The sequence below is a fragment of the Cyrtonyx montezumae genome, unplaced genomic scaffold (assembly GCF_038088225.1).
Source record: "Cyrtonyx montezumae isolate F1298 unplaced genomic scaffold, pur_monq_1.0 scaffold_22, whole genome shotgun sequence".
Taxonomy (NCBI): domain Eukaryota; kingdom Metazoa; phylum Chordata; class Aves; order Galliformes; family Odontophoridae; genus Cyrtonyx; species Cyrtonyx montezumae.
In genome coordinates, this window is record NW_027071959.1 from 3,207,529 (window position 1) to 3,230,087 (window position 22,559).

The 22,559-nt window shown below is 54.6% G+C and overlaps 1 protein-coding gene across 1 annotated transcript; it reads left to right on the forward strand.

Moving 5' to 3' along the window:
- Positions 1–996: 996 nt before the first annotated feature.
- On the forward strand, positions 997–22,546 carry TECTA (tectorin alpha). Its single transcript, XM_065738500.1, has 24 exons — positions 997–1,061; positions 2,195–2,259; positions 3,323–3,456; positions 4,421–4,708; positions 6,155–6,292; positions 6,729–6,894; positions 8,566–8,978; positions 9,314–9,884; positions 10,431–11,023; positions 12,091–12,664; positions 13,867–14,477; positions 14,620–15,181; positions 16,063–16,262; positions 17,420–17,803; positions 18,918–19,204; positions 19,278–19,558; positions 19,641–19,751; positions 19,847–20,049; positions 20,362–20,525; positions 20,643–20,891; positions 21,151–21,313; positions 21,555–21,642; positions 21,817–21,933; positions 22,329–22,546. Exons 2-24 carry the CDS (start codon positions 2,196–2,198, stop codon positions 22,421–22,423), a joined length of 6,456 nt encoding a protein of 2,151 aa, XP_065594572.1. The 5' UTR covers positions 997–1,061; position 2,195; the 3' UTR covers positions 22,424–22,546.
- Positions 22,547–22,559: the final 13 nt, after the last annotated feature.

Below are 22,559 nucleotides of genomic sequence, written 5' to 3' on the forward strand. Positions count from 1 at the left end.
GTAGAACAGGACCGGAATATTAAACCGCAGGAGGAGCAGAGGGAAACATGTTTGCACCGGTTTTCTCTGTCTTACCAACAGGATGAGAAGATTCAATTGATTTTCTTTCCTCTGCCACTAACTCTAGAAATGTGTACGGTAGGGAAGGGAAGAGTTGGGGTGCATGGGGCTGCAGGATGGCAGTAGTTTTCCAAGGGAACATCAGAGCCTTAAAGCCCTCCTGAAGGCATCGGGGTGGGATCCAGCACGAACCCCCCCATGTGCCCCTTCAGCCGTGCAGCCCTGCGCAGGTCCTGGGCTGTATGGGATAACTGGTGCTGGGGCTCCCAGCAATCCCCTGCTCACATCGACTCCAGTCAAACCCAACGCCGTCCCTGCATGGTGAATGGGAACGGGAGCAGCAGGACGTGGTCTCCAGCGGACACGAAGTGTGTGTGTGTGTGCTGGGTAAGGCTTTCCTCTCCCACCTGAAGAAGCAGAGGTAAGCCGAGATCCAGAAGGCAGAACGAGTCTTGGATGGAAAAGGAACAGCATTGAAGCCTTGGGGCACTGCCTTTGAAAGGTGCTTTAAGCCTCGCACTGTTAATGCTAATCCTGTAACACTATATAGATGGCTTTTTTTTTTTCCTGCACTGACACAAAGGAGGAAGGGGCTCGGTTCTTTGGTTTGGTTTTGTTTTGTCTTGGTTTTTTTCCCCTTAGCAGAAAGCAATGCTGAGCAGAGTGGCCGTGGGCAGCTGACATCACACCCGAACGCAGCGAGGGGCGAGTGCTGGGCAGGAAGGGGCTTCTCCCCCTCTCCGGGCCCAAATCCGATCTCAGATCAGTGTGCTGTTATCAACAGAGGCACTGAGATTGCAACTCTACACTTCTCCAACCCCGAACCAGCATTGGAGAAATCACACTTTGGACTGGGAGAGCACCAGGACGGGGACATCGCTTCACTCGTCAGCAAGAGTTGGCCAAGAGCACCGGCATGCGCTCTGCACTGACATAGGAGTGCTGTCCTACCAAACCCGGGCTGAACGTTCAGACCACGCTGCTCCTGACGTCTGAAGCAGGTTGGTAATAAGGTCCTTCTTGTAGCTAAAAAAGTGTGTTTGTCCGGGCGGTGTGTTGAGTAATGTGTTCTGCACTGTCTGCTCCCGAGTGGTGCTGCTCTCGTGCTGCTGGACTGTTGTCTTTCCCATCGCTGCTGCCCAACCCACAGCTGATTTATGGTAGCTATAAAATCCTGTTGTCCTGTTTTCAGCTTTCTAACATAGGGAATAGGGTAATAACCCGCTCTGATGGAACGCATTTTCCTGCAAGGTCACAGAAAAGGGATTTTGGCCAACAGAGTTGACCACTGGAACACGAAGGCAAACCTGTCCCACTGCTCCCTGCAATGGGAGACAAACAGGAGCGATGTGGGACAGGTGAAGACATATCCCCCTCCTAAAGAGCTGTGCTGTGCACGGTGCACATGTGTGGGGATAATTAGAAGTAACTGGAGCTCTCAGTACAGTACAGAAACGAACCTATAGGGAGTGCATACAGAGGTCTTTTGTGACCGTTGCATGCGTGCAGTTGAAGTGTGTGGGAATGTACGAAGTGGAGATGTTCTGGAGGTTGGTGTGGAAAAGCTCAGGGTGTGCTCAAGGTAGAGATGCAGTGCAGAGCTGCTCATGTGCTGCTGCTGCACGGTGCCTTCCCGCACGCCGTGCTATGTGCAGAGAGCCAGAGAGACGGGTGAAGAAATCAAAGCAGGTGTTTTAGTGATATTTTCTATTGGATTAATAATGACTAACAAATTGCATTAGGCACGGGAGGAATTAGAGCTGGCAGAGGAGTTTGCTTTCCTGTTCCCAGCTTGTCTCTGTCATTGATTCCTGTTCAGCATGAGGTCGCCCAGCTGTGTAAGTGTTGGTGTCTCCAGTGCAAAGAGCTGAGTGATTGTGGAGCAGATCAGGCAGGAATTGCTTCTGAACCCCGGGGTGAGATGGGGCTCTGTAACACATCGCAATGCTGCAGCTCCTCCGTGCAGTGACAGCTCTCTCTGCCAAAACCTGCAGGGCCGTTAACCATTAGCAGCAGGGAGGGCAGTTTGGGTCTACTTGGTGAGCGAGGGACCCTCTCCAGTGCCGGGATGGATCTCTTGGGATGTGCTTTCCTTTGGAAGTAATGCATGTCTGGGTTTCTCTCTGCCCTGTAGGATGAACACACCATCGTTGCTCGGTGCCTGGGTGGCCCTGCTGGTGGTAACCATGTGGCACCAAGGTCAGTACCATTCCCCTGTGCCATGGGAAAAGGAGCAACACTGCCCCAGAACTGCCCCAAAAAACATCCCCTTGCCCTTGGTCAGAGTGTAACAGCAAACAGCATTTCCCTGGGATTGGAGGGGTGGGAAAACGGGTAAGCAGAGGCTCTAATTGTGTGGTGGTGACAGAGTGCACCGCGGCAGTGGACCTCCTGCCTGCATGGCCCTCACCTCATTGGGAGCAGTGAAGAGAGGATAGTTCAGGTTAAATGAGGAGCTGCTGTGCTGCTGGGAACGCAAAGTTGGCCAAGCTGATAGGTGCAGTGACCCCAGCAGCTCTGCAGAGCTCTAGGCACATAACCCAAGTGAGCGTGCGCTGTCTGAGTGCACACATGGAGGTCGTAGTGGTTTTGCCGTGGTACAAAACAGGACCGTGAAGAATTCCTAATGACCAACCTGTGCCAAGAAAATGATAAACTGGACAGTCTGGTGTGGGGCTGACCACAAGATTCCCGGAGAAACCTGGAGCTTTTTTAGGGTGCCAGCAGGGTTAGGCCAGGTTTCCCCTTGCCTCCTTCCTACTTGAGGCCAGGCTGGGTAGGAGGGGTTCGCTGGTGGGCAGCCTTGAACAGGGAGCATCCTTGGGGATGCTGGATTGAGTATCCTCAGTGCCACTGAGTGGTACATCCCTAGGGCTGCCCAGTGGTACGTCCTTAGGGCTGCCGGGCGCAGCGTCCCCAGCTCAGGCAGCACAGAGCCCTGTTCCTGTAAGCAAGAGCTGCAAGCAGGCTGTCTGCAACCAGGGGCCTCTGAAATGTGCAGGTTAGGACCTAGGAAATAAAAGCATGTTCTGAACTGAGGTAAACAGAGCTGGGATTGTTTGGAAGCATTGTGGCTCCCCTTAGCTCTGCTCGAATGTCACAAGAGCTGTGCGCTGCTTTTCTACATCAAAGGAGGGGGGAGGGGAAAGAAAGTCCATCTAAGTCTCCGTTTGCTCAATGGGGGGGTTTGCTGGGTGCACTGCTGTGCCCTCCCCACAACCAGGACAGGTCTCTGTAAGCACTGAACCCCATCTCCTTGCAGCTCACGCCATGGTGAGTCTGTACCCATTCTGGCCGAACGACACAAAAACTCCCAAAGTGGATGATGGGAGCTCTCCCGAGATCAAGCTCTCTGTTCCGTTCATCTTCTTTGGAGCCCCATACAGGACGGTTTATGTAAGTGGAGAACAGACTTTTATTCTTTCCCTCGCCACTTGGCTGCACGTTAAACGCACTCTCTCGCTGTCGTCAGGAGTGGGAAGATTTATTAGCACCCACCTGACAAGTTCTTAGATTTCATGAACTGATAGGTTTTATGATTAAGAAAGTCAAAGGTATAGTTAATGGGCTAATGTTCATGGGGAAGGAATATAAAAGGCAATAAATTTTTTTTTTTGTAGGTGATTAAATGGTACAGCGAAGCTCAGGGCTTGACACAAGGAACATTATTCCTGTTCCACGACAAGAAACAAGAACATGCAGAGACCCATAGGGAAAAAAAAGGGGTGGTTTGGAGCTGTGTGGAGGTGCCTCAGTCAAGGGTGGGATGCTGCTGTGCTCAAATGGCAGAGCAGTGATGGCTGACATTGGGAGGGCTCCTGGAGCGGGCTGTCAGGCCTGGACTCCTCTCAGTGTGTCCCTGTGTGCATCATAGGGTCACGGAGCAGCTTGGGTTGGAAGAGACCCTAAAGACCACCTAGTTCCAAGCCCTGCCAGAGCCCCATAAATCTCATTAGATCAGGTTTCCCAAAGCCCCATCCAGCGTGGCTGTTGGTTGGGGCACACACTACACATGCTGTGGAATGATAATCCACTGCCCTGTGCAGCTGCCCAGCCATACAGCCAGCTCCCCGTGCTGCAGAGCTGCTCTCCAAAGGCTGTGTGCACCCAGGGACCAGAAGCAGGTCCCATCTGAGCTGGGTGCCAGCCTGATGGATGCTCTGTTGTTGGTCTGCAGGAGCCTGGTTGTGCAGACTTCCCAGGCTTTTGCTCAGCTTGGGGCTTCCCAGTGACCAGGAGCTCTCACGGGCTGCCATCATTACAAACCATCCCCTGCCACACACATAACACTCACTCCGCATTTTGTGACGAGCCAGCAGCTTGCTTAGGGCTCTTTCCACTGACCCATCTCCTTGGGCAGGTGAACAACAACGGTGTGATCTCCTTCAACTCACTGGTCAGCCAGTTCACACCTGAAGCCTTCCCACTGGCCGACGGCCGGGCCTTCGTCGCGCCCTTCTGGGCCGACGTGCACAACGGCATCCGTGGGGAGATCTACTACCGCGAGAGCACCGACCCCGAGCTGCTGGGCAGAGCCTCCAAGGACGTCCGCAAGTACTTCAAGGACATGGCGTCCTTCTCGGCCAGCTGGGTCTTCATCGTCACCTGGGAGGAGGTGACATTCTACGGGGGGAGCAGCACAACACCGGTAAGAGCAACAACTGTGGTAGGCACGAGGATGGCAATGACCATGGGGATGGCCACGGAGATGATGATGACCATAGGGATGGTGATGACCATAGGGATGGTGATGACCATAGGGATGGTGATGACCATAGGGATGGCGGTGCAGTGTTTTTCCTGGCTGAAATTGCTGTAAGCTGTGACAGCAGCTGCCATTGGGAGGTCTGTGCCATCGGCAGGATCCCAGAGGAGATTGGGGTGTGGGCATTGTGTGAGGGCTCCCTGTCGCTGGGGGAGAAGGGGTCTTTTGTATTTGCTTGCACTCTGCAAGTGCCAGAAGTTGGCTGCTGCTGTCCAGAGGAGTTGGCTTTGATGAGCAGTTCAGCTCTTTTCCATTTGTTAGAGCGTCTTGAGATGTAATGAATATTTCTGAGCCAGTCCTGGCAGCTCTTGCAGGAAAAGAACACACACACACACATATATATATATTTGCAGACAGCAAGTGGTATAGAGGTCCGTGTATTGCCTGAAGAATTACATTTGCAACACCATGCAATTTATTTTGGTACAGAGCAGCATTCCTGCTCGACAGCGGCCAGGGCTCCGCGTATGCGGAATAGCACAGTGCAACTTAGGCAGGAAATTCATCGCAATGCAGAAAAGCTGCAGAAAACAATTTGGCAAACGTGGCCTCGGGGACACAGCGGTGACTTCGGTCTCTTGGTGCCTACAGAGCAAAAACGTTTGGCTTACAACAGCTTTTTTTTTACACGCTGAAGGTGCTCAATGCGTCTTCGGCCACCAGTGCCAAGCTGGGGAGTTGACAGTTAACAGATAAACAGTTGACTTTGGATCCCAGGGGGAGATTGCTGCGTGGATGGGGGTATGAGGAGTATAGGCACCTTTGTCTGCATAACTGTAGGAGCTTGGAGCTCATGCTGCCTTGCCAGCCAGCAAAGTGTGTCCTCCTTGCACGGGGCTTGCAGCTGCTTGATTTTGTCTGAGTGTTCGGAGCTGGAAATGCAAAGTCATTTCCAGGGCACGATCGAGCAGGTAGTGATGGGAAGAGGCAGCCAAGCCAAACACACAACGAACACGGCTGCCTCGGCTGCAACGCACCGTTAATCACATTGTGGTGTATGAATGCTGAAGGGAGCTGGGTAAGATAACACGTCGAGAAATAGAGCTAAGAGAGGGTAATGGGAGAGAGCAGGTCAGAGCAGCCGGCTGCTGGTCTCGCACAAGATTATTCTCTTGCTGCCATCTATTGGCACAGAACTGGATGGGGAACAGCACTGCGATTTCCCCAGAATGAAGCAGCAGAAGGGGTGGAGTGCTTGGGATCACCGTATGTTGGGTCCCATTTGGCTTCTGCTGCTCCCACTGTCCCCCCGGGTGTGGGTGGCACAAGGGTGGGTGGGCAGTGGGAGAAAAGAGGCCTCATCTTGTTCGTCTGTTGGTGCTTTCCCAGGTGAACACATTTCAAGCTGTCCTCATCACCGATGGGGTGTCATCCTTCGCCATCTTTAACTACCAGGAGATCAGCTGGACCACGGGGACGGCCAGCGGAGGGGATCCCCTGACCGGGCTGGGTGGGGTGATGGCCCAGGTGAGGCTCCCTCTCCCTTTCCAGCTCTCAGATGGCTGCCCACAGCTTTCCTAATGTAGCCGTGCTCGCTTGTGCCTCCTGTCCCTTCAGCATCCCTGGCACTGTGGATGGGCCCACCAGCATTTGGTGTTGGCAGCTGAGGTGTGTCCCAAAGGCTACAGGCACTGAACTGTCCCTTCTGGGCTCTGGAGGTCCCCATGCCCAGAAGGATATATTTGCATTTGTATGTGCATTAGTATGTGAACAGAGATCTGTACTGCTTTGTAGTGCCTGTGGAGCTTTCACTTGCATCCAAAGTACCTGAAAACAGAGATTCCTGGAATTCCATTAACACTAAACATGGCATGCCTGGAAATCATTGCAGGGAAATGCAAAACTGCAGAGCTGCTTTCCTGAGGCAGGATATGTGACAGAGTCTGCTCTCTATCCATGTTAGGCTGGCTTCAACGGTGGAAATATCAGCAACTTCTTCAGCATCCCAGGCTCCAGAACCCCAGACATAGTCAATATAGAGCAAACAACCAATGTGAACATCCCAGGGCGCTGGGCTTTCAAAATAGATGGCAGAGAAATAGATCCGGCCAACGGCTGCAGCCTGAGAGGTAAGGGAGGAACAGAGGTGCCTTGTTACATGTTGTGGGGTGTAGAAGAGCAAAAGGTCCCTCAGCCTGAGTGCCCTGTGCTGCATGAGTGTGGTTTTGCCAAGGCAGACAAGGTCAGAGAAAACAAAGGGGCTCATAGAGCATTGGGAGCTCTGATCTGTGCCTTTTCCAGCCACTGGCAAACGATGCTGTCATCGGTGCCAGCTCTGTTGCATCTCTGCAGATTTATCAGCAGTGCATTGCTAAAAGCTTCCATTTCTGCTGTCCAGGCCTATGCTGTCACAGGCCAGGCAGTTTACAGCAGTGAAATGCCACTCAAGCCTCGTCTTGACCCATTTCTGCAGTGCTGATGAGGACAATGGGAAAGACCTGGGGACGGTCCTGTCCTCTTTCCCCTGGGATGGGAAAGCTGGCAGAGTGGTCCCGTGTCCTCTCTTTCTGTGGGAGGAATCATAGGTTTTTGGGCAGGATAAATTTCAGGACCCTGCACCAATTACAGTGTCCGTGCATCAGTTCTGCCACAGAGATACAGAGGGATTAAACACACAGAGGGACAGAACAAGGGCTGTGGTGTGGAGAGATGAAGGCATTGCCATTGGATAAATGAAATGCACCAGGAGCTTGTCCTGTGCTCCAGGAGTCTGCACGACAAGCAAGTTGTCACCTGCTACTGAATGCTGTCACCAGCCTGGGACATTCAGCTCCTTCATGGACAACCTTCAGAATTGTACCAAAGAAGACCTGCATACCCCAGAGGCTCTTCCAGCCCAAGAGAGGGTTAGATTCCCACCACACAACAGCTTCCAGCTGCCAGCCCAGGAAGAAAGGCAGGGTTTCACAATGGGGCCAAAGCCATCCTCTGCTTCCAGCCACGAGGGCAGCATGCACATCCTACCACAAGGTCTGTGTGTCCCAGCAGCTGTCTGCTCTCTCTCACAAGAGGAGATGAAGCACGAGGTGCTGGAGATGATGAGGCTGACCACGCATAATAGATCTCACTTGGCAAAACTCCATACTCCAGGACGGCTGATGCAGGAGCTGCTAAGTCTAAGAAGAGGTGCTGTTTGTTGCAAGCAGTTGGGAAATAGCATTTTTTTGTTGGAGGCACAGGAGAGCACGAAACGTTTAGGAGAGGTAAAGCAGGCAGTGCACACATCCGCCTGAAGGAGAGGTGTGAACGTCGACCATATGGAGGAGGGGGAATCTCTCCCGGCGTCTGCCACCCTTGTTCGCCTGTCTTCTCCTGCTGCTCACGTCTCTCACTGAGGAAACCTGCCTCCCTTACAGAGCCTCTGTGTGACAGCGGGCTGAGCATTCCCTCCTTGGTTCCTATCATCACCTATACACAGATCTTTGATTCCCTAAGTACCATGAGCTCTTTTGGACTGGAAATGAATTGTCTGCTAACCTCTGACGACAGAGGCACTCTTTGATGGGCAAAGCCACCTGAAGGGAGACATTATGGGGAGAAGGGCAAAGCTAACAAGAGCCACAGGCGCAGTGCTGGTGTTGGAAGCTCTGTCCCCAGGGCAGTTGCAGAGCCCCCAGCTCTCTCTGCAGGTCACAGAGCCATGCCCACGGACTCGTGTGACCGCGTGTCACTGTGCCTCCAGCTGTGGGTGAGGTACCAATGTAAGTGTTTTCTTTTGTTTCTTTTCCGTGTATTTTTAGGACAGTTTCTCCATCAAGGGGAGATCTTCTGGGAGAGCTCAAACTGCAGCACCAAGTGCCGCTGCCTGGACTTCAACAATGAGATCTTCTGCCAGGAGATGGCTTGTGGCCCCTTTGAAGCGTGCGAGCCAAAGATCAAGTTCTTCCAGTGCGTGCCTGTGGAGAGCAGCACCTGCGTGGTGTTCGGAGATCCACACTACCACACCTTCGATGGCTTCCTCTTTCACTTCCAGGGTTCCTGCTCCTACCTCCTCGCCAGGCAGTGCTGGCCAGGCTCCCAGCTGCCCTACTTCAACGTGGAGGCCAAGAACGAGAACCGAGGCGGCTCCTCCGTCTCCTGGCTGAGGGACATTTTTGTGGAGGTCTACTCACACAAGATTGTCCTCCCAAAGGGCAGCTTTGGGAAAGCCAAGGTAAGAGCTACACTGAACAGTGGGAACTTGCCAGGTCGGGTCCTGATGGCGAGACCATAATAGTAGCCCTGTGTATCCCTTGAGAAATGGGCACGGTGGAAGGCATGATAGCAAAGCTGAGGCCTGAGGTTTTACTGATGCCTGGCCACCTTCTTGTACAATCATTAAGGTTGGAAAGATCACTAAGACCATCTTAGTCCAACCCATGCCTGTGACCACTTTGGACCATGTCACCTATCTATAAACATACGGCCCCACAGTGGGGCCACATGCCCCTCCTGTGAAGCCTCAGCTATTTCCTGCGGTGGCTCATTCCTCTGGTCCTGTTCCTACAGGTGGATGACTTGGTGGTGTCCTTACCCATCTCCCTGGAGTTGGGCGCAATCAAAGTCTACCAGAGCGGCTTGTCCACAGCCCTGGAGACTGATTTTGGCCTGCTAGTGACTTACGATGGCCAACACTACGCCTCCATCTCCGTTCCTGGCACGTACATCAACGGCACGTGCGGTCTGTGTGGGAATTACAACAAAGACCCCGAGGACGACGCGCTGCTCTCGGATGGCAGATTGGCCACCTCCGTGCCAGAACTGGGCGAGAGCTGGCGAGTGCCACACCCTGAGAGGAAGTGCTCCCCCGGCTGCGTGGAGAACTGCAGCGTCTGCGATGCCTCCACCGAATCCCTCTATTTCTCCCCCGAATATTGTGGCTTCCTCAACAAGAGTGGCGGGCCGCTCTGGGAGTGCAGCTCCGTCGTGGACCCCACTGCCTTCGTACACAGCTGTGTCTATGACCTGTGCAGTGCGAGGGAGAACGGCACCGGGCTGTGCCAAGCCATCCAGGCGTATGCTGCTGTGTGCCAAGGCCTGGGCATCCCGGTGGGAGAATGGCGTGCCCAGACGGGATGCGGTAAGTGCGGGGCTGTGCTGGTGCTGCTGGCAATTTGTGGTGCCTAGGGATGGGGCGCCACCTGGATGGGAGGAATGGAAGAGATGAGGGAAATGAAAGGGATGGTGTTGCCTGAGGTGGAGGGTGGTCTGGCAGGAGCCACTCGGTCCTTCCCCTTTGCAGTGTGAGGGCTTCATGACCGTTAATGGATGGAGAAAGTCAGGCTGGAGGTGGGAGCTCAGCAATGCCATGCGGGCAGTGGGCTGCCGTGATGACAGAGGCTGGACCCAAGTGGGGGCTGGCTGGCAGCGTGCTGGTCAGCACACCCTCCTTGCTTTTGGTAGCAAATAGCTGCAGGAGGATCCAGCGGTGGGGGGGGCAGCTTCAGAAAAGCTTTTGTTTTCATTAAGAGAAAGACCAGCGAGGGTGTGGATGAGAAATGGAAGATCCAAGTCTACTGTACATTGGGAATTCTAGCTCATTTTACACTGATGTGGGTTAATAGGTAGAGATCCCTAGCTCGGAACCACACGGTAACACGTTGTCCTGTTGTTTTGGCACCCTCAGAGGCAGCCGTGCAGTGCCCGGAGCACAGCCACTACTCAGTGTGTGCCAGCAGCTGCCCTGCCACCTGCTCCGACCTGACAGCCCCACTGCGCTGCACCGCACCGTGCGCCGAGGGCTGCGAGTGCGACGATGGCCACGTGCTGAGCGCCGACCGCTGCATCCCTGTGCTGAAGTGCGGCTGTGATGTGGACGGACGGTACTACGCCGTCGGAGAGGTGTTCTGGGCAACAGTGGACTGCACGGCAGAGTGCCAGTGCGAAGACGGCGGGGAGGCCAAGTGCTTCAACACCAGCTGCCCCGAAGGAGAGGTCTGCGCCATTGAGGACGGCTACCGGGGCTGCTACCCGAAGCGGGAGGGCCTGTGTTCGGTGGGGCAGAACCAGGTGCTGCGGACATTTGATGGTGTCACCTTCCCCTACCCGTTGGAGCACTCTTACACGCTGCTCAAAACCTGCGTGGAGAAGCCCGACTTCATCGAGGTGGACATCAGCCAGAAGAAGCCGGGATACGCTCCCAATGGGCTGCGTGTTGTGCGGATCCAGGTGGTTGGCCAAGAGGTGAAGGTCGGAGGAGCCAGCCTGTCAGAGGTCAAGGTAAGGCTGTCACCAAGGTGGGAGGCGTCAGCTTGTGCCACAGGGTTCCCATGGAGAAGAGCTTATGAGTGTACGACTCTGGACTGTTCCTTGAGGTCAGAGTCATCACAAGTGTCAGAGTCTACTCATCTCTCATATCCAAGCCAAGAGGTAAAAGGACTGGAATTGCATCCACCCGTGGTTCCCATCCTGTAGACTTCGCAGCAGCCACCTTCACTGGTGGGAAGACTGCAGGTGCTCCCCTGCTCAGACCCTGTCCTCACAGCCCAGCTTGTGCAAACCCTCCACAGCAGAGAGCTAGGGGAAAGCACAGAATAAAACTAGCTGTTATATCTTGAAAGCACTCGTATTTTGATTGAGGGCAGGGTTGCCAGCAGAGCTGGTGTTTATAATTTGTCAATAATCAGCAGAATAGCTGTGGAAAAGAGGGAATATCCCAACCTTGAAGGTCTCTGTCCCTTCTGAATCCCAGCCATATCCATTTTTACTCTATTTTGCAGCTGAGGTTTTGCTCTTTGTCCTGACAAGCCATGACAGCCACAGTAGAGCAGACAGAATGCTGTGCTGTCATGAGCCATTAACTGGAGCCGCTGCTAACCTTCCCAGCCAGTTCCCATTTGACAAGCATTTATTAGCAGTGAGCAGCGGTGCAAGATGCAGGAAGGATGCAGCCAGGTGAGGCAGCCCTAAGCTCAAAGATTAATTGGGAGCAGACGGAGCAGTCACCATCATGGTAGAGAAGGAAGGTACTACCACAGTGCCCATGCCATAGGATTTGACATAGGGTTGCATCTGTCCGTGCTGATCCTGCCTTGTAGCTCTGCTATTCCCATTTACTTGCCAAATTAAATAAGGAGGCTTTCTGAACACTGCTGTTGTCTCCTCCAGCTTACTCTTACTTGAACTTGCTCTGTCTTTGAAGGAGATGCAAGAAAATGGCTGCATCCTCCCATGTGAAGGAGATCCCCGTCCTTTGAGGATGGAGGCCAGGCTCAGCCTCCCTATCATGGTGCAGACAGGACCGTCTTGCAGAGTCACACTGCCCTTACCAATGCCTTCACTTGCAGGTGAACGGCTATGATGTGGACCTGCCGTATTTCCACCCTTCTGGCCACCTGGAGATCTACCGCACTGACAACGGCACTGTGACAGAGTCAGAGGGACTCCTGAGCATTGGCTACTACGATTCAGGCCTTCTGGAGATCCGCCTCTCCACCACCTACATCAACTGCACCGGCGGCCTGTGTGGCTTCTTCAATGGCAACGTCAGTGACGAATTCTGCACGCCCAAGGGCAAGTACACGGACAACCTGGAGCTCTTCCTGGAGAGCTGGACAACGTTTGATGAGATCTGCAACGGGGAGTGCGGGGACCTCCTCAAGGCGTGCAACAACGACTCGGAGCTGCTCAAGACTTACCGGAGCCGCTCCAACTGCGGCATCATCAACGACCCCACCAACAGCTCCTTCCTGGAGTGCCACAGCGTGGTCAACGTCTCGGCCTACTACAGGACGTGCCTCTTCCGTTTGTGCCAGAGCGGAGGCAACCAGTCAGAGCTGTGTGACGCGGTGGCACGCTACGCCAGCGCCTGCAAGAACGCCGAGGTGGACGTTGGCCAGTGGAGGAGCCATAGCTTTTGCCGTGAGTCTACAAAAGCTTTTGAGTATCCGGGGTGGCAAGGAGGGGTTGTAGCCCCCTCCACTTTGGGCCCTGTCTTTTTCTTGCGAGATGATGGGTGTTTGGAGGTAGGTCCCCATTTTTTATGGGATGTTGTCCTCTGCCTTGTCCTTGGTGCATGCCTTGTAGTGGTGTTCCTCGGAGACAGGGCTGGAAAGCCATTTGGAAGAGAGGTCACACTTAGAGGTTGCCAGGAGCAAATCAGCACCACAGAACATACAACATCAGTAGAAGTCTGAAATCACAGTAGTGGGTGAGCAGACTCGCCTAAATTGGGGCTATTTTCTGGCTCTCTTGGCTACTACAGACAAAGCTTGGTGTCACTGAAAGAGCTACATCCACCAGAGCCATCCTCTGCAATAGAGGCCGAGGCATACAAAGCGCTCTCCTAGGTAACATACCAAGGGGAAGGAGGCTGCAAGCATTACTGCTCACATACCAAAAAACTCTCAGTTGTTTCATTTGGGAAGCAGCATTTGCAAAGCTTGTGCCATACCACGGTCAGGAGCTCACTCATATCAGGAAGGACAAGCCAGCAGGTGACCAGTGCATAGTGGGACCACAACATGATTTGTACCCAAAGATGAAGACACTCAGCTTCACACATCAGTGGCAGTTTCTAAGTGACACCTTTGCAAGCAGAGACAGATTTCCCAATTAAGGGGTTTCATGGTGGCATTTCAGGAGACACAAGGAGGTTTACAGTGTGGTGCAGGAGTGTTCCAGGGCTGCAGATGGTGGCTGACAGTACTGTAAGCCATCACCAGACGATAATTTAAATACAGCATGTTTTTAGCCATGGCTAAAACATTCATAATTCAGCAGTGAATGTGAAAAATCTCCAGCACGGCTGTACATAGTAGGCAGCCCACGTCTCTGCTGTCCAAGTTGTGGAGAGGCATCCATTTGGAAGCAGGGCGTCCATTTGGAAGAGGGAAGCAGGACATCCTCTTTGGGCTGGTGGGAGGAGATGTCCCTTGGCATGGGACTGTGATGTGAGGGGGGAGATGGCAGAGACAAGTAGGAGTAACCGAGGTTGGGACTAGTTCTCTTTTTATAGCGAGTGGGTCAGTATTCACCTCATATCCACCTGCTGTCTCTACCCCACCTCCGTGCACCATGCCTGTGGGAGCTGCTAACTCGCACTCTGCATTTGATGCCCCCAGCCCTGGCGTGCCCGGAGAACAGCCATTTTGAGGAGTGCATGAGCTGCGTGGAGACCTGTGAGACTCTGGCCACGGGCCCGGTCTGCATGGACACCTGCACTGAGGGCTGCCAGTGTGATGAGGGCTTTGCCCTGCGTGGATCCCGTTGCATTCCCCGTGGCGAGTGTGGCTGCAACTTCGAGGGCCGCCAGCTGGCCACCAACCAGACCTTCTGGATGGACATCTCCTGCCACTTCCTCTGCTACTGCAATGGCTCAGACAACAGCGTGTACTGTGAGAATGTCTCCTGCAAGGATGATGAGTACTGCCTGGAGGAGAACGGCCTCTACTACTGCCATGTCCGCACTGACGCTTCCTGCATCGTCTCTGGCTACGGGCACTACCTGACGTTTGATGGCTTCTCATTCGACTTCCAGAGCAGCTGTGCCCTGGTGCTGTGCACCACCATCTCACGGCCACGTGCGGAGCGGTCGGACACCTTCCCCACGTTCACTGTCACAGCCAAGAACGAGGATCGTGACACCTCCCTGGCCCTGTGGGTGAAGCAAGTGGAGGTGGAGGTCTTCAACTACAACATTGTCATCCACCGTGCCTACAAGTACACTGTGATGGTGAGTGGGGCCATGCGGGTCGGGCGGCGGTGGGTACAGGCTCAGCAAGGGGTGATCCCTTCCCACTCCAACTGGAGCCCCTGAACCTCCAGGTGGTTTCCCTAGCCACAAAGCCTTGCTGTCTCATTTCCTCCCCCTGTAGATCAACAATGAACGGCTCTACCTACCTCTGAAGTTGGGCCAGGGCAAAGTGAACATCTTCGCCTTTGGTTTCCACATTGTGGTGGAGACAGACTTTGGGCTGAAGGTGGTGTACGACTGGAAGACCTTCCTCTCTGTCACCATCCCACGTAGCTTCCAGAACCTGACCTACGGCCTCTGCGGCCGCTACAACGGCAACCCTGACGATGACCTGGTGACCGCAGGTGGCTTGCAGGCCTTCAGTGTCAACGACTTTGTACAGAGCTGGGCCAAACGGGACACCTTCTGTCGGGTGGGCTGCGGCGACCGCTGCCCAGCCTGCGGCAAAGTGGAGGGCTTCTGGAAGCCCCAGCAGCTCTGCAGCCTCATTCCCAGCCAAAGCGGTGTCTTTGCCAAGTGCCACAGCAAGATCAACCCTAGCTATTTCTACAAGAATTGCCTCTTCGACACGTGTGTCGATGGGGGAGCCATGCAGACGGCCTGTGGCTGGCTGCAGAACTATGCCAGCACTTGCCAGACGCAGGGCATCGCCATCATCGGCTGGAGGAACTTCACCTCGTGCTGTAAGTGCTGCCCTGCCTACTGGGTTATTTATATTTACCCCTCTGGCCAGCCTTGAGTCCTCGGTTTGATCACTAGTATAGAGAAGTGGAATTGGAAGCCCCAGGACCATGGAAGTGTCAATGTCATGGCAGTGGCACTGTGTCAGAGTTGACCTGGGGCACCCCAGGGTCACAGTGGGACAGGCACATGCCGCTGAATTTGTTCCCCAGGAATTTTAGTAGTCAGCTTTGCAAACAGCAGCGTGTGTCCTAATGAAGCTGCTTGCTATTGTCAATAAGATTATACTGCAATGTTCAATTAGGCTCCTGAGGATGGGAGCTATGAGTCCCCCTGGCAGCCGCTCTATCTGGAAAATCAGCTGGGAAGTAATTGCCATCATTAACAAGCCAGACAATTAAATTTATGTCATTCTTCCTCCTAACGAAGCACCTCACAGCTCTGGAGGCATCATTTCTGCAGTGCAGGGGCAGCATGGTCACATGCTTACATCCCATGTGCCCTGCTCCACGTGGTCCATGGTGAGCTGGTGGCACCTTTGGGTGCACAGTGGCCAAGCAGCGAAGGTGAGCTCTCAGTGTCATGTACATTGAAATGTCTCCACGCTGCCTGGGAGCCCATAGGGCCAGCAGAGGTCAGCAGAAATGACCAGTAGCAGGGCAGCAGACCACAACAAGGGTTTGTGCACTGTACGCATCATCAAGACACAGTCATTCTGTGCCAGCAGCTGGTGTGACCCTTCCAGCTCACAGTAATCTGTGATGATTCCCCAGGAGATTATGGCTGGCAGTGATCAGGCTGTAGAAGGAAAGAGCAGGTAGGAGAGGTCATTTATCTGCGGGGAATTAATCCACCTCCCTCGTGTTCTCCCCACCCGTCGCAGCTGTCAGCTGTCCCCCCAACAGCCACTACGAGAGCTGTGTGTCCCTGTGCCAGCCCCGCTGTGCTGCCATCCGACTGAAGAGCGACTGTGGCCACTACTGCGTGGAGGGCTGCCAGTGTGACCCGGGCTACGTGCTGAACGGCAAGAGCTGCATCCTGCCCCAGAACTGCGGCTGCTACTCTGATGGCAAATACTACGAGGTACTGGGAGCGTTCTTCCCTGGGTGCCCTCACCTGTAACCCTTTGTGCTAATCCTCGAAGGTCGGATGTGCGATCCAGGGGTGTGTTGTAAGGCGTCATGTTGTGCCTGGTCACTGTGGCATATGGTGAAGGGTTTAAGGACCCAAGTAGAGCTCGCATGGGAAACTCTGACCTACGAACATGGGTGACTTGAGATGAGCCAAAAACAAGGGCAGGAGAAGACAGCGTGCCAGCAGGCCCAGGGGGACAGAGGAGAGCAAAGTCATTTCTAGCACGTGTCCTTCATCATGTGGCCGCTGGGTGAGGATGGTTTGGGTGAGAAGTGGTGGTGGGAGGGGGGACTGGCGAGCAGGGATGCTCAAGGCTTGGTGTCAGAGTCTGAGGCTCTGTGACCATGTTGTTCGAGGAGCTGCACATGCACTGAGTGCAGTGTTTCTTATGAAATCCACTTATTGGGAACCACATGATGTCAGTTGGGGTTCTGATGCGTTAATCACCGCACCACAGTACAGCTGTTGTAATGCATCGTGGGATCCCAAAGGACAGAGGCAGTGCTGTCTTGATCTGTGTGTGGTTACTGTTACGGTGCAGGGTGAGGGCTGTTTTGAGGAAGATGTGTGGGGCTCAAAGCCACCATTGCCATCCTCCATATTTACTTTGCCAGCTGTTCCACGTTTCTATCCTCTGTTGGGTTTGAAGTATGTGGGCATGATGTCTATGCTGGTATGGTCAGCTCAGGAAGACAGAGCTTTCTTGGTATTATTTTGATGAAGGGCCTTTGCACAACCTGTGGGTTCCATGATGCACTTTTACAGCAAGATCCCCCTCTGGTCCTCAGTGCATTGAGGTGAGCACAGCCCTTAAGTGTAGCTGCAGTCACTTGCTTCATTTTGTGCCAAGACTCTTGGGCACATCCACCTTGCTCACCCACTTTGAACCTGTCCTCACTGTAGGGCTCACTACAGTGCCGTGTCTGTTGACTGCAAGTTCAGTTCTGTTCCAGAGAGGCACTCAGTGTGTACTCTGTGCTCTTCTCATCACCACCCGATATCCCTTTCCACATGGCGGAGGGGAGTAAATCCATGCAGAGTATCCGCACGGTGCCGTGCGGAGCTTCCCATCCCCCTTACCCCACCACCACCCCTTGCTCTTGCAGCCCAAGCAGCTCTTCTGGAACGGGGATTGCACGCGGCGGTGCCGCTGCTTCCGGCGCAACCTGATCCAGTGCGACCCGCGGCACTGCAAGTCGGACGAGGAGTGCGCGTCGCGCAACGGCGTGCGTGGCTGCTTCAGCACGCGCAGCTCCTTCTGCCTGGCGGCGGGCGGCGGGGTCTTCCGCACCTTCGACGGCGCCTTCCTCCGCTTCCCCGCCAACTGCGCCTTCGTGCTGTCCACCATCTGCCAGAAGCTGCCCGACTTCTCCTTCCAGCTCATCATCAACTTCGACAAGTGGTCCTCGCCCAACCTCACCGTCATCTCCCCCGTGTATTTCTACATCAACGAGGAGCAGATCCTCATCAGCGATAGGAGTACTGTCAAGGTGAGGTCTTGCTGCGGTCGGGGCTGCAGGGGACCGGCTCCCGAGCCAAAGCAGCGTGACATCATTGGTCATAGCAATAGGAGCTGCTCCGTGTGAGGGAAGCTGCTGCTCTGGCTCACCAGGTTGAGGGGAACGCTGGGAGGCAAGGGGAGGGGGTGATTCGGTGTCCATCATTATGCCCATCATCTTGTGCACCCTTTGGGATGCAGACTTAAGAGAATAATCGTATAATCCAGTGGAAACCACCATGTGTAGGCCACCATCCCAGTAAAGACAATTTGAAGGACACAGGCATCCGAAGAGAAGGGGACTACTCTTGAATCTAGATATTTCTTAGGCGTCAGTATGTAATGGACTCTGACTTTTACATGGCTAGAATGGTGGTTATGGTAGTGCAGCATCAGCCGAAGTTGTAGGGAAGGTTTAGTTCTTCTTGTATAGAATTATTCGGTGGTTTTGAACTGGAAAAGGATAGATTGAGAGTAGATGTTAGGAAGAAATTCTTTACTGTGAGGGTGGTGAGACACTGGAGCAGGTTGTCCAGTGTGGTTGTGGATGCCCCCTCCCTGGGAGCATTCAAGGCCAGGCTGGATGGGGCTGTGAGCAACCTGGGCTAGAGGGAGGTGTCCCTGCCTATAGCAGAGGGTTGGAACTGGATGATCTTCAAGGTCCCTTCCAACCCAAACCATTCTATGATCTATGACCTACCAGATCTTGCTGTTGTGCATTCATCGCCTCTGTATCTATTTAAAATTACCCTTGCTTGATTTTATCACAAAATCTGGAGTTGGAAACATGGGAGGATGTGGAATATGCACGGGAGTGTTCTGGTTTTGAGGTAGAGGGACATTGTATGTGGCCTGATAGTAGAGCACATGCACATTCGTATGGCCCAGTTTGTATCATGACCTTATGCCAACATGTAAGGGTGGCAAGGGATCAGAGTGATTCACTGGAGATGGAGAAAGGTGAATGACACGAGCTGAAGTGGAATTCTCCTATTTGCACACCTGGGGTAGTGGGAGGCATCTGTGGAGTCTGCAGGGGGACAGTGCTGCCGCCCAGAAGTGGAGAGGACGAAAGGACGTCATCCTTGTGCCCTCCCCTGCGCCAGGTGAACGGCAGCCTCGTGAGCATCCCCTTCATCACGGGGCTGTCCACCAAGATCTACAGCCAGGAAGGCTTCCTGGTGATCGACTCCGGCCCCGACATCCAGATCCGCTACAACGGCTTCAACGTCATCAAGATCACCATCGGCGACCGGCTGCAGAACAAGGTGTGCGGGCTGTGCGGCAACTTCAACGGCGACCCGGCGGACGACTACGCGACGCTGCGGGGCAAGCCGGTGGTCAGCAGCGTGGTGCTGGCACAGAGCTGGAAGACCAACGGCATGCAGAAGAGGTGAGGCGGGCATGGCGGGCGGGCAGGGGGCTGGGGAGTCAGGACCCCCCCGCGACGTATCCGGTGCCTGCAGCTGCAACGAGCTGCAGTACTCCCAGTACGCCGCGTCCTGCGACAACGTCCAGATCCAGAAGCTGCAGAGTGACAGCTACTGCCTGAAGCTGACGGACATGAAGGGCTTTTTCCAGCCCTGCTACGGCCTCCTGGACCCGCTGCCCTTCTACGAGTCGTGCTTTCTGGATGGCTGCTACAACCGCAAGCAGGTGCAGCTGTGTGGCTCGCTGGCTGCCTATGGCGAGGCGTGCCGTACTTTCGGCATCCTGGGCACGGAGTGGATCGAGAAGGAGAATTGCTGTAAGCGAGATGGGCTCCTGTGGGTCCTCAGAGCACACCAGGCCCGGAGCACAAGGGTAAAGGTGCGTCTCGCGCTGTTTAGCAGGAGTGGTGGAGGACCCCTGCGCGGGCGCTGACTGCCCCAACCGGACCTGCGAGCTGGATGATGGTGGGGAGCTGTGTGGCTGCATCGAGCCCCCTCCCTACGGCAACAGTGAGCCCGGGGTCAAGACATTCGGCTTGGGTGGGGAGGTCTGGGCCTGGGGCGTCTTTTCACTTAGTTCCATGAGCCTTCTCCTTCTCTCCCAGCCACCCATGACATCATCGATGCAGAGGTGACGTGCAAAGCCGCCCAAATGGAGGTGTCCATCTCCAAGTGCAAGCTGTTCCAGCTGGGCTTCGAGCGCGAGGGCGTGAGGGTCAACGACCGCCACTGCCCCGGCATCGAGGGCGAGGACTTCATCTCCTTCCAGATCAACAACACCAAAGGCAACTGCGGCAACCTGGTGCAGGTGGGATGGGGCTGTGGGTTTGTGGGTCCGGGCGTGGACGCTTCAGGCATTGAGCATCATCTCATCTGGGAGCAATGGGGCAGGAAGGGCAGCGGGGGCACAGTGTGCCAGAGGGTGCTTCTCAGTGAGGTGAAAGGGGCCTACGAGGTGGCCAGCACTTGGAACACATCTTACCTCGAGCCTCGATCATATTTGGGTGAAAGTAGTGGTATTTTCAGAGTCGCACTACATGTTTTGGGTCTGAGCTCTCTGTCATGAGTGGGAGATCAGAGATGGTCACTTTAGAGGGATGCCATGTTCTGCCTCCCGCAGTCCAACAGCACACACATCGTATACAAGAACACGGTGTGGATTGAAAGCGCAAACAACACAGGCAACATCATCACCCGGGACCGGACCATCAACGTGGAGTTTTCCTGTGCCTATGAGCTGGACATCAAGATCTCTCTGGACTCGGTCGTGCGGCCAATGCTCAGGTCAGAGCAAGGGCAAGCTGTGCATGCATGTCCATGGAAACCAAGTTTGAAATATGCAAACAACATTCAATGTGAGGTCCAAGACTCATTATTATTTATTTATTTACTTTTTATTAGCGTGATCAACCTGACAGTGCCAACGCAGGAAGGGAGCTTCACAACCAAGATGGCCCTGTACAAGAACTCCTCCTACAAGCACCCATACCGGCAGGGGGAAGTGGTGCTGACCACGCGGGATGTGCTCTACGTGGGGGTCTTTGTGGTGGGGGCTGACTCCAACCACCTGATCCTGATGCTGAACAAGTGCTACGCGACGCCCTCGCGGGACAGCAATGACAAGCTGCGCTACTTCATCATTGAGGGAGGGTGAGTGACTGCAGATGCCTGGGTTTGATTGACTATAGAAAGCCTGGCTCCACAGGAGCTGCCACGAAGACATGCCAAAGCTGGCATGCATCACAGGGCTGCAGAAACATGGGGTCTGTGATGCTCATTTAGTTACAGTGGCATCAAAGAGAACAGCTGAAGGATTTGGTCAGTCTTATGGGGACAGGGGCAAGCAGTACTGCTTGAGGGAGGGTCCCCACCACAGAAGCACTGCATCCTGCTTTTGTCCTGCTTGCAGATGCCAAAACATGAAGGACAACACCATTGGCATAGAGGAGAACGGGGTGTCCCTGACCTGTCGCTTCCATGTCACTGTCTTCAAGTTCATTGGGGACTACGACGAAGTCCACCTGCACTGCGCTGTTTCGCTCTGTGACTCAGAGAAGTACTCCTGCAAAATAGTAAGTGAGGCTAAGGCTGAAGGCCAGGGGCTTTCCGAGGCAGAGGCGGAACTTTTTGCTCTTGGCTCACATCTTCAAGGGGCCGCCTTGAGGAACAGAGCAGGAGGATTGTGCCTCCCTCTGGCTGCAGAATAGAGGGTTGAGGCTGTGTTGAGGTTTTTTTTAGGGGCCTGGGTTGGAGGAGTGTGGAGCTGATTGGTCAGGGGCTGAGATTGATAAATGCTCTGCCATCTCTGTGCAGAACTGCCCCCAGCACCGGCGGGCAGCCAGCGCCTTCGCCCATGAGGCCCACGAGCAGATCCTGTCGGTGGGGCCCATTCGGAGGAAACGTAAGTGTGTGCCCTGAGGATGGGCATGAGGGGTGGTCCACCTCAGGCTGTGATCCCCTCGGTGTGAGGGTTCCAACAGGGCTTTGCACCACAGGAGGGAGTGGATGTCCTGGGTGGGCAACCACGGCCTGCTCAGGATCCAGCAGCATCACTCACTGTCTGTCCTGCACAAAGGGTCGGACTGGTGCGAGGACAACGGTGGCTGCGAGCAGATCTGCACGAGTCAGGCAGATGGGCCCCTGTGCAGCTGTGTGACGGGGACGCTGCAAGGAGATGGCAAGAGCTGCAGGGGTAAGCACTGGGGCTGGGCCCAGCCAGCATGTAGGGTGGGCAGGGGCAGCTGCTGTGCAAGAGGGACTGCCGGCATCCAGAGATGGAGGGGAGGTGGAGCAGGGTTAACGTGTGCCTTGGGTTAGCTGAAGTGGGCTGGAGGCATTTAGCAGTGTGGTTGCGTATTGCTGCAAGTCTGGTGATGCTCTACCACAAGGGGCTTGGCAGTGCACGTGTTGGTGTCTGCAGAGGAACAAGGCAAACCGGGCAGCGGCTTGGTGATGGGCCTCCAAGCTGAGAGCTGGTCAGCTCAGGGGAGCTGGGGAAGGGATCACCTGCAGGTCCCATCCAATGTGCAAGCATCCATTGTGTCTGTACACAGAGTGCAGCTCACATAATCCTTTCTCGTTCTGCAGCCTCCAGCTCTTCAGCAGACACCCGAGCCCAGGCGAGCCTTCTGGTGGTGGCACAGCTGTGGCTCTGGGCAGCTCTGAAGGACCCGACCTCATAGGGGTGGCTCCGCTGCCCGGCCATGTACTGTTCTCGTGTCAGCCCAAGTCTCTGTAGGGTAGGAGCCAGCACCCCCAGCAACAAACCCACTGCCGAGCCAGCCCCTCGGGCAGAGGAGGGATTGGGAGCAACCTCGA

Coding starts and splice junctions, on each gene's coding strand:
- TECTA (XM_065738500.1), top strand. CDS start 2,196: ATGAACACACCATCGTTGCTCGGTGCCTGGGTGGCCCTGCTGGTGGTA. Junction 11,024..12,090: donor CCAGCCTGTCAGAGGTCAAG/GTAAGGCTGTCA, acceptor CTTCACTTGCAG/GTGAACGGCTATGATGTGGA. Junction 19,205..19,277: donor ACCAACGGCATGCAGAAGAG/GTGAGGCGGGCA, acceptor CGGTGCCTGCAG/CTGCAACGAGCTGCAGTACT.